Consider the following 12,794-nt stretch of genomic DNA (forward strand, 5'->3'; position numbering starts at 1 on the left):
CAGAATTTGACAATTTAAATAAATAAATTACTGATTTTTAAGAAATTTAATTCATTTCTTTACTTATGAATGAAAATTCTTTGGTTTCTAGATAATTTAGAATATAAACACTGCACGTACTGGATATTGGTTAGACCTATAAGAATAAATTACAAGAAAAGAAACATTTTCAACAATGTTTAACAGGTATTGTCAAGCTAACTGATGACGTTAGCCTTATAATGTCCAGTAGCCTGACAGAATGCCCATTAAACATGGTTGAAAACATTTGCTTTCTTGTAATTTCTTACTGGATATTGGTTATATGTGTATCGATTAGTAATGTATTCCCAGTTTTGAATAGTTGGTGGAGGCTGAAAACGTTAGTTGGTTTTCTGTCGAATACAACACTGTTAAAAGGTTTTTGTTGTGACGTTGTATTAGTTGAATTTATAATTTAGAACTAACTTATTCAAGCATTTCAAATATTTGTATTCTACAAAGATAAAAACAAAAGATAAATAAAAACTACAATAAAATAGATGTCTTAAATAACAGTTTGTTACAGGTCTTGTTACTATGTAGAGAATAAAAAGGTCCCCATATTAATGTTCTAAATTATGGTTCATTGGGATATCTAGCTGTACTTTTCCATGATTTAGTTCTAACATAAAAGATTTCTAATAGTGTAAATCAAAGATTGGAATGTTTTGTGATTTGTATGGATTCTCTATAATAAATTATACAGTTTAATTGATAAATTTTGCTTTATTTCTTATTCAATAGTTTTGTTTTTACTATCCATCAAAAAAGATTGCAAACTGAGCCCAACCAATTATAGATCAATGTGATGCCTTCCTAACATGAAAAAAAATATTGCAATATAATTTAAATCATATAACTTCAAACCATAATTCCTAGATATTCTTTTCATTAAAAATTTGACAATAATAATAAAATTGGATAATAATTTGTATTATACTTAATATCACTCAGTTTTACATTAAATGGCTCTTAATAATGATAAGATATACTTTAACTGGATGATTTGAGGTATATCTTCATAAACATCAGAAAATCCAGTAAATATATACAGTTTATCCTATTAAACTGTGTATATTTGATGGTTTTTCTGGTGTTTGTAAAGCTTTAATAGTTAATTTTTTTTCATTATAAATTATTCATATAATGATCATGACAATGATGAAATATATTGCATTTATATCAAGCATAGCAAAATATATTGAATTCAAAATAATAGAAAATTATTAAAGAAAAATATATTCAAATAAAGAATTTTGAGCTTATTTTTAGATTATTATTATTAAAAACATAATTTATTAATAACTATTATTTTCTGAATTATTTTAAAAATAAAATTTGTTTTAACATTAAGATTACCTCCACGTGATGGTTGTTCTTCACATAATCCTTCTCCACTAGAATCTGTTGTGATAATTTCTGGTTGCCTTGATATAGCCATTTTAAATGACCATAACAGCAGTCAATGAATGACTCTGCAGATAAGTGTAAAGAAGGATAACTAAGAAAGCAAGCAAAATAAAATTAAAAAATTAATAGAAATTAACTACTATTTTGAAAGGGATTTTGTTGTTAACAATATGAAAAATAATTCTAAAATTAAAAAAATATACATAAAAATCATTTTGATAATTTCTTGATACAACAGTATTATGTTAAATGAAAAAATGATTTATTAATAGATAACAGAATTACTTTGTATTAGATAATGGGTAATTGATAGTAATTTACTTCATTTATAAAATTATATCATAATATCATAATACTTCATTTAAATTATATTGATAAATGAATATTACTTTTATTAGCTCTGCTATTAGATTAATCAATGTAATGTAATTATAATGGAATGAATAGAATGGAATTTATTCATTCTAATTAAAAGTTATTAATATTGATCATTAAAGTATCTGAATTTATGCTGAATTAGAAAATTGGATATTTATAACAAATATTACAAATTCAAATTTAATCAATTAGTTAATGTGAAAGTCTATACTTTATTTTGAGATTTAAAAAAAAATAGTAAAGCTTAAGACAGCATCAGAAAAAAATATCATCTTGTTACTAGTTAATGTTATATATCAAAATTATATTATTTTTGAAAGAATTAATATTTATTAAGTTACATGCAACATAATAATCCTTTACTTGTAAAGAATATTTTTAAAAATGTTAATAGAATTAGAACTTCTAAAGATTTATGTGAAACATTAAAATTTATGATAATGAATAAATTTTTATATTTAAAATTCATCAAATCTAAATAAATGAAATCGTTTACTGTAAGATGATTTACTTATAAATGTAAAAATAAATTACATCACAATCAAAGTTATTTTTAATAATAAAATGTTTTAGATAAAACAGATTAAAATTCAAATAGCAGCAGGTTGTTACTCAAAACTTATCAATATTAATTAGAAAATCAAAAGTCTAAATTTTACAAATTTTGATTTTAAATATTATGAAAATGTTCCCAATTTAAAAAAAAAATTACTAATAATAAATGAGTTATTTGCATGTTTTATTGTAATAATTATTTTTCATTTAATGCTGGTTTTATATCGGATTACTCACATCAAAAATTGTTTTAACATATACTCATGTCCAAAAAAATAAGCAATGCCTTTGGCCTATATCTCAGGAACTACTATAAAAACAATGTGAAACTTAAAGAATACAGTATTCTGCTTGTATGTTATGCAACAAAACAATTGAAAAACAAAAAGTTTAATCTAAATTAGTTCAATCCAAAAAGAAGAAATAGTATTAAGCATTGTCAAAATCTTTTTGCACTGAAAATGATTAACAAGGAATGTGGTTGCTTCCTTCATACAGACAAACTGCACAGCAATTGCTCATGCTGGTTATAACATTGCTTATGCACTCCATTGGGAGCTAAATCTATTCTTGAATAAGATCAACATGAAATTTCTGAAGTGCTCTTGATGGAGGCTGATTGGATGCAACTCATCTGTTTAGAGCATCCCACCTTTTGGTAATGGCATTCCTTGGAAAAATCTGAAGCTCAGCAAAGCTGTTAAGCATAAATGCCACCATCTCAAACTGGTTTCTTTTCACAATATTCATGGGACTATATTGGCTTCCCTGCTCTCCATATTCTAATCTGATAATTGTTCTTTAGACTGCATCTGGATTCAAATGAACAGAACATTGCCTCATTCATTCAAAGTCCAATGTTGATGTTCTTGACACCATCTTAAAATGGGCTCTTCTGTGAACAGAGTCAAATGGGAATGCAAAATTATTGCAACAAACTGGTAGTGTAAAATGTAACATACTGGGATCTGACAAAAAGACTATTTGCCTGAAGTCACGTGTAGATAGTTTGTTGTAAAAGTTTTACATTGGTGGCTGAAAACAGCTCTTCTAGAGCCATCTACTAGACAGTCTTCTGTTATGATGTGCATTCTATTAACATCAATTAGCAGTCCTGTTGAGGGATGGTAATTATAGGATATTCACTTCCTGTTTGGCATAATCTCTTTCTTTGAAATAAGACCCAAAGTCTGGATGTAATGATCTGTGGCACATCCAGAGTCCTAGAAACATCTGTCTGCAACTGGCTTGCTTCTAGTCTTCCAATAATTCTTTTAATAATATTGTGTAAGTGGCATCTGTCATCATCATTGCTATCAGTAACATACAGTACAAACTGTCCTCAATGGTTAAACACAGCAGAAATAATGCTATACTACTTCTATATTTATGGGTCCTGTATATTTTGCATAAATTTATGGTTTTTAATGAAATATTCAACTACATCCTGGGTATTTTTATCATCTAGAAATGTTTACATAAAATTTTCCCTGTTTATTTTATTGATTTTTTTGATCTATCTGATGATTGGACAATTATACTTATTTTTTGAACATGTGTAATATACATTCAATACTGTGTTAAAATGCAAAAATATTTGCACAGTTTTAAACAATTTAAACAATTCATCAGTTTTATTTTCCTGAATAAAATTACTACATCTATTTTAAATTTTGTACAGTACAAGAAGAGCCATTAATGTGTGCATTATAATTTATTATTATTAATTAAAGGTAGTCACAGAAAAACTTCTAATTTAGGAAATTAATTAAAGAGTTAAGCATTAATTCATAGTTTGTTTAGTGTTAAATTTCAAACAGATTAGATCATCTCCTACATATTTAAATGAAAGAGTATATTTAGTTTAATAACAAGCAAACAGGATGGATTGTCTATCATCAAAAATACAATTTTTATTACTGATTCATATTATCAGCCTTAAAATTTGTTCTGCTATGAAATAATTTCTAAAATTAAATTGTTATAAAAATATGAGTTTTACAAATAAATTTCCTATCAAAGCATTTAACATTTTTACTCATATCATCAACAAGAATTAAAATTAAATTTATTTTAAATCTTATTATTTTTACTTTTACTTTTATTACGCTTTCCTTTTAATCTTTATTATTACTTTAAATATACATAAATGAAAAGAATAAATTATTTCAAAGAAACTTTCTTTTTTTGTAAAAATCAGATTTTTATAAACTAATTTCACTTGAAAAATTTATTACATCAAGATGGATTAACTTTTGTTCTTTTGAACTTTTTATAAATAAAATTTTATTAAATTCTGTTGCTCTATAAATAAATAAATTTAGTAATATATATATTACTAGATAAATGATATATATATATAATTTATTTATAAAATAATAAAGCATGTAAATTTCCAAGAAATTGATTTTATAAAATCTTTTCTATTTTCTAAGCAAAAGTAAATCAAGAATAAATTCAAATTTTTAATCTAAAAAATTAGTTTAGAAAGTGAATCTCAAATATAATTTTATAAATTAATTTAATACATTAAATTAAATTACACTTTATAACAAAAAGTAACATATTAATAAGTAATGAAATTTTGTTTTAATTATAATTCAGATTAATAACAAAGAGAAAATTTAAAGTATCCTCTGCAGAAATAGGATAGAAAGTCCATTAGATAAGAGCATTTGGCATGCATCTGAAAGATCGGATTTAATTTCTATCAATAAGACCAAACACATTTTTAATTTAAACAAACTCAAGATTTAAGTGTTGTGGTGTGTGTATATATACATGTACTGTATATAATTAACATTACATTAGTATTGTATGATTAAATTGCCATATTGCTTTAAATTGAATTATTTTCTATCTCAAAACATCCAAAATATTACTATTAAGTAGCAAACTTGCTAATTATATAAAGCAATAAAAGTAACTTATTCATATCTAAATAAATGTAATAATTAGTCTACATCAATCCTATCATTCCTGATTACAATAATGTTAAATGTTGAAAAAATTAAAAGAATATTATTGTGTATAGAATATCATAATATCATTGAATAACTCTTCAGAGTTAATTTACAGGAATCATCAGATTTATATTTTTATTTAAGAAATTTAATAAAAATAGTAATAAGTCTCGGAAAATTCAAAGTACTTCTTTTTATCATTATTCTAAACTAATTTGAAGAGTTACTTGCAGAAAAGCATATATGAAATTAGAAAATAAAGAGTTCAGAAAATACTGATCAATAATAAATTTTATATAAATAATATATTAATTATAAATAAAATGCCAAGAGAGCCAAGAGATGAGTATTTTAATTAAAGAAATGGAAAGAACAATTCAACAAATGCGGTTTATTTAATTACATCTCATGTCATTTATTATTAAAAAGATAATAAAATTATAACTAAAATAGAGTATAAACTATCATTCTTATAATAAATCCACGAATTTAAAATGGAATAACAATAAAAAAATTATTAAAAGTTAGTAATAAAATTTAAAAAAATTTTTATAAGAAGTAAATAAAATTATTAAATTAAAAAAACGATGAAGATTATTTACTAATTTGATTTGACAAACCAATAATTACATTTCAATTCTGATTACAAATATTATTTCCATAATAAAATAAATTTTTCATTTATTCCAAATACATTAATTTTTCTGGTGGAAAAAACAGTTGATATTTTAAACTGTATAAAGCAAATAGAAAATTGGGAGCATCATCTAAATACACTCGACCTACCTATAATAACGGGCGACTATACGTAATCTATTAACAATAAAATAAAATTTTGTCAGATATTGGGAAAATAGCTAGATTAAGCATTACAAATTAGCATTACTCTTATATTGGAGGAACTGAATAGGACGGTGTGTATCCACGTGAATGGTATCTACGTGCAGAAAGAGAATGGAGAACAGGGATCGATAGAGGCAGGACATTTGTGTTCAAGGTCGGGATCAAAACATTACAAGAGGAATAAAAATCGATAAGTTTCGGTGTATATTTCGTTTATAACAATTTTAATAGAGTTTTGTCACGTTTCAAATCCCCGTAATATAGTTATGTCTTCTTTATGATGTGAGAATAAACATAAAATATAATCTAACATGAGGGTTGTATTGTTCCAAGGACACGTTGTTTACTGACATCTCTAACGGTTTTAAATGCTAAACAAATTGTATTGACTAAGGTTCCGAGGAATAATAACTGCAGCAGTTGGCAAGTGTACGTTTATCAAAAAAAAAAAAAAAAAATAATAATAATAATAATTTAATTCAATTGAATTTTATGACGTATACTGAGTCAGTAATTTAAAACCTTTCATAATCTGTATCGACTCTCCCAAAAAATGTTTCCCATTAAATTTTAATAGCAAATTTGCAAAGTAATATACTTGTTTCGAATCAATTACGACTTTATTAAAATTTCCACGTATCTCAAAGTGATGCATGCTAGGGAAACATTATCATCACGAGACTGATCCTGTAGGGTATATTTTTACTCATTTACAGCTTGTTTAGATTTAAATATTTCTAAAATATATTTAAACGACTATCTGGAAACAAGCCTTGCTAATTTGTTTATATATTCACTTTGGAAAGTTCTTTCATTAAAATTAAATAGGATCTCCATTTTTCTAAATGTAAAATTGAAATATAAATTCTGTATTTATTTATTCATTCCAACAAAACTTTTGATTAAATTAAAATTTAATTTAATCTTAGAAAAAAAGCTCCATTACTACGAATTTTAAACTTATGTTTTATACGTTGATTTAATGTATTAGGATATATTTAAATATTAAATTCTTAGATCTTTCCAGTTCTTAAATTTTACACGAATCGTTATACGCATAAATAATTCCAAAAATATCACAATAGATCTTTTATAAAGCAAAAATTACATCATCATGATTAATCATTATTTAATCAGGAGTTTGAAAACTAAAAATAAATTTACTGTTAAATTTCCGTGTTTTTTTAGCTTTTTTAGTATATGTACAGTACACATTTTCCAATAATTACTTACTTAATTTTTTTCGATTTTTTGTAAGTTTATTCATATTAATAGACACCAGATTATTCAATGGAGAGAGGCCAATAGGTATAAATTCGGAGGTTACCTCATCTAACTTTATATTTTTGCATAAAATATTTTACGAAAGGCAATATCAATTTTGCTTTTTTAAATCCATTATAGTTTATAATTATGATAAGAGAAAAAAAAACCTACACTTTGTTATAATTTTGTAAAATCGAATAAATTCAGATAATTTTTTCCAAATTATCTGAATTTCCAAATTAAAGGAAAAAGAAGTAAACTTATTAATCCATCACAGATAAAAATATCAAAATCGTACAAAGCTATACCACCACAACTTTCGCCTCTCCCCCCCACTATTTCTTATATAATAATAAAAAGTTAACAAATTAGGAATCAATATTAAACTGCCGACTGTCGCAATCGTTAAGTATCGTTATCAATAATTGAGCAGTGCATTTAGCCGGTTTTAATGAATAGTCGCTCATGGATCGGTGACAGTTCTGCATCCAAGTGTAAAAGCAAAACTTGCTCCACTAACCACCAATCCCAACGAGTCGAGTCCACCCACATGTACCGAGTACAGAGTCCACCAGAATAATAGGTCTATTTGATATAGTGTAATTACAAAATATTGTGTCGTTCTAACGTTAAAAAAACCATAATGAGAGTTTAAAAAATGCTAAGGATGAAGAGTTTCTGGCTCCCCTTTTTTTATATATATATTAACGAATGTTTACAATAAGAATTCATTTTTACACACAAGTAAAAATTTCGTTATTATTCGTTACCAGCGAAATGTAACATAGAAACTTCCGTCTCTGATTATACTTTGTAGCAGAGATAATTATCATATATTTAAAATAGAACCTAACGACACAAGTGATGTCGAAAGTAAATTTAAAAAAAAACAAACAAAAAAGTGATTTCCTTTGGTTGATACAAATTAATTATATTCTTTTGCGGTGTTTGCAGGTAATTTTATTTAGTTGTATTATTATTTCGCTTAATCAAGTAATAAGTGATAAGATAATCTCATTATAACTCTATTAAATACTAAATTACTTACTTTATTATTATTATATTTTACTTGCAGAATCATCTTTCTTCTATATCTTGGTAACGCACAATTTATATTTAATCTATAATAATAAAATTAAAAATTAATACTGTGAATTAAAAATTTTATCTTATATCGTTGACTATATTAATATATATTTTAAAAATCGAATTTTCATTCGATTAATGTTAAATTCGTAATATCTTCCACTTATAAATAATTCTAAAATCAGTTTATTTTTAGAAAAAAAATCAATTCGAAGATAGAAAACTTGCTGTATTTTAAAATCTTTAAGGAATTACATAGATAATAGACTACCTTCAAAAATATATCCACGACAATGAATTGTGAAATAAAATAATATACCAAAATTTATAGTCTATTTTTTACACGCATATTTCTGATATTGGCATTGATTTCCTTGTATACAAACCTTATTTTTTATTATTATTATTATTTTTTTTTGAATATTACACAATGCGGAATTGCTTTAAATTGTGGACCATAATTTAAGAGGCGCCTAAACCCACGATACTATTTTAGAGCAAACATTATCGGTATACAGTCCAATGAACAGTTAAGCCAACATCAATGATGTATATCAAAACAAAAGAGGAGGAATGCATTGTCACGTGCACGAAACTCGGTCGAAATAAGTCATTGGTTTCGCCCAGTTACCTTTTTTGGTCATTTCGATACCCGAAATCTCGAGAGATTAATTCCGTCGGAACAATCTCCTCCGACATGTTTAAACACACACGAAGTGGCAATAATTCCAGTACGGGAGGAACCGGGACTCGCATTCCTATCTGACCTAGACGGGCCAGTTTTTCATGCAATTTTTATACCTTTAACCCATTACGTATTCTAGTCGAAGTCGGCCGATTTCGTCATCGCTCCGTTTCTATAAATATTATAAACCATTCTTTCAACGTTCGAAAATTATAGCTGTGTATCATATACATTGTCTTTAAACACAGGCTAAATACATAAATATATATAATTTTTATACATAGAAAAATTAATTGAAAATTTTCGTATTTAAATATATCCTTCGTTCAATATTTAGATTTTACTGAATGAGTAGAAATTTAAATTTAAATCTACGGGATTTCATTTTTTAATATTCTTACTAACACGATAATTAGGTAACCACATACGCTGTAATAACATACAGAACTGTCCGGTATATTTTTGATGGATTATAAAAAGGAATATTAAACTATAAAACGTTTTATCTCACGAAAATTAATTGTAGTTTAGGACTACACAAGTTTAAACCTATTTAAATTTTTATAGCGAATATATATTATAATACATTACAATGAATAAATGCATATTATATTGTATGAAGGTTATGGAGTTTGTCAGGAATGCTAACATTAAATAGGCCTTTGTTATGTTCGCCATCTGTTATAATACATTTGTATCTTACTAATAAACAATTCGGTTTTTCCTCGAATGTATGCCAAAACTATCATAAATTAAAATTTAATATTATATTATATATATTTTTACATAAGTATATATTTTTTTAAATTTTGCTGCCCAATTGTCTACATAAAAGTCAAACTGAAATGTTGGAATCTTACCAAAAGACAATTAAAAATCGTTTGTCCATTCGATACAAATTCAATTATATTATTGTAACGGTCAGACAAAAAAAACCAATTATTATTAATTTGCATTCGATGTAATTATGGTTTTTAAATGTCTACAGACAGGAAAATATAAACGCCTTAGGTTTTGGTAAAAATAATTAAAATTCGATAGTTTTTACATATAATTTATCTGTTTGCCATTAGAGTAATAATGTTTATTATAATTTTTAATGATAAAATAAAAATAATAATTACTCGAACAAGGCTTTAGATAAAATTTTCCATAATAATACGGAAGTATTTTAAGACTTTCAAGGTTTAATTTCGATCATTTCGTCTAAGTGCATTAGGCTATAACGATTGCATTAACATCTCAACGTAATCAACAACCGATCATTAATTGAGGACCTTAAATAATTTTTTCATCGCGTGTCAAACAAACTTCTATCTTAATTCTTTTATGATGCTTCCGAGTATAAAGTTTGCCAACCGTGCCTCACATTCTTGCCAAGTTCGGGATTAATATGGATAAACTTTTATCCTTATAAAAATAAAACTTTTAACTTAACCAAAATTAAAAACAAAAAAGAAAAATGAAGATGAAATCGATTACAAGGCAAAAATCTTAAAATAAAAATATAAAAATAATAATAATAAATAAAATAAAATAAAGAAAAACTCTTCTGGATCCGACACTAAACAATCAATTTTATAATTATAAAATACATATACGCGACATTAGAGATTTCACTCTATTAATTAAAACCCAGTAAAACATCCGTTTGGTAGTTATTTTATAAGGAAAATGTGCATTTTTATAAGGAAAAGTCTCGGAATAAAATTAATTCCATTTATAAAACAGAAAATGGAATGGACAGTCTCTTCAAAATGGATTTACGAAATTTAATTATATATTGCCAGTTAATATGTTAATACAGTTTCAATTCAGTTTGTATAAGAGAGTTATTTCTGACAGAAGCAGATTAATGTAACCCTGGCGTAGATGTTAAAAGGCGTTTCGGACAATTTGTATCCAGATAACGACTTATAATAGGATAGAATTGCCAATACACCACACCCCGAGGCGGTGCAGGTTAACATTTTGTCATGACATCTCCTTCATTTGACATATCGCTAGAAACCTTGAACTGAAGATGATCTTGGGTCGATGTCCCATTGAACAGGGCGAAAAAAAAATATATTGCATACTACAGTGGAGTGAGTAGTTTGGGAGAAATTTCTTGATTGGATGACTTTCCGATTTTAACTAGCGGAAATGACATTTAACGCTCCTTTCATCCCTTTTTTTTATTATTATATCCGGTTAAATATAAATTTATCTTCCTCCAATTAAATAACTATCCTAAAGAAGTAGGAAAATTCCAAACAATAAAGTATCGAAAATGAACTTTTTTTTTCCGCTCGGATAAAATCCAGTTTTCTATCTAGAAGGTGAATAACACAAAGGTTGCATAAAGATGCATCCGATAAGGCGAAGTGGCAGAATAAAAATTGAAACCGATTGTTCATTATGCGAATATCCTATGCTTCAGTGAACTATAGACACAACATAATATCGATGCTGATAAAACTTTCTGATTGAATGAATTGTTTAAAACGCAACAATTTACACCGAAAAATAATAATTAAATTTTCTAGATTAATATTTCTTTAAAGAGGGAGGGAAAAGGAAAGAAATTCTAAAGATTAATGTTATTAAATTCGTTTACGAAAACTTCGCATTTCTTACAATTAAAAGAATGTTGAAATACTTTAAAGTATATAAAACGAACAATGAAATATGCTTAAAACTATTTAACCTCGAAATATTTTAATAATTTGCAGCGCATTCTTATAAGACGTTATTAATTCTGAATTAGTAACCGAAAAGGAAATATGCAAATAGATAGGCAATGATCGTGTGATATATTCGGGTGTAATTTTCTAGAAATTGGGATTAGTTGAATTTCTATATCATTGGAGACGAATCAAGGACAATTCTCCGGCATTCTTTTGTTTCGATCAGATGGCAAAACATGACACTTACCTATTGAATTACTTAAACATCACCAACAATGCCTAATAATGGTGCTGACCTTGTCTGTTGTCGATAAAGTGTGTCGTGGCCCGTGGGCCAACCTTTATCTCGTTGTACTAATTGCCTAGTTTGGTTGGCCCTTCTCAGAAAATCGCATTCATTCCTCCATTATAAAATTACTTTCGCCGATCTACGGGTTGGAACTATCTTATTATAGCGTTAAGGTAATGAATTTTAATTCAATTTTGTTAACTGTTTTTTTTTTTATAGAAACAGCATTAAAAGTGAACTAGAAAAAAATGGACTCGAAAAATATGAAAATCATAATCAAAAATATTAAAAACATTTAATGTATTTCGTATAACCGTTACGATCGGAATGTGATGTGGAATCAAAAAAGAAAAGAAAAAACTCTTATTACAATACCTTAACAAAAGAAATCGACGTATAAAAAAACTGTTAATTGAAGTTGTAGAATCCACTTTCACTTAATTTCCATATTGCTTCTTTAATTAGAAGTTATAAAAAGTTTAAAATTACATTAAGACTTTTTATTCTTTATTTGTCAGATAGTTGCCATTAAATATACTATACTGTTTCTCTTAGCCATAAAATAAAGAGTTTGGTTTTCTTTCGGGATTTTTTTTTATTTTAAATTCTTATTTTTAATGCTGAAACTT

General features: G+C 26.0%; 1 protein-coding gene across 2 annotated transcripts in view; it reads right to left on the reverse strand.

Annotated features, from left to right (window-relative positions):
- LOC136976620 (enolase-phosphatase E1-like) overlaps nt 1-6,608 on the reverse strand; it is a 51,134-nt gene extending 44,526 nt beyond the window's left edge. Inside the window, exons 1-2 of one of the 2 annotated variants that reach the window (XM_067271957.1) lie at nt 6,114-6,608; nt 1,381-1,496 (exon numbers count right to left, since the gene is read on the reverse strand). In XM_067271957.1, the coding sequence (XP_067128058.1) occupies nt 1,381-1,462 (82 nt within the window). In that variant the 5' untranslated portion in view covers nt 1,463-1,496; nt 6,114-6,608. Of the gene's footprint in view, nt 1-1,380; nt 1,523-6,113 lie in introns of those variants that run through there. The other variant, XM_067271956.1, reaches the window with a different exon arrangement.
- Between the last annotated feature and the right edge of the window lie 6,186 nt (nt 6,609-12,794).

This window comes from Centruroides vittatus, unplaced genomic scaffold, assembly GCF_030686945.1.
Source record: "Centruroides vittatus isolate TY-2023 unplaced genomic scaffold, ASM3068694v2 contig_417, whole genome shotgun sequence".
In the NCBI taxonomy this organism is placed as follows: domain Eukaryota; kingdom Metazoa; phylum Arthropoda; class Arachnida; order Scorpiones; family Buthidae; genus Centruroides; species Centruroides vittatus.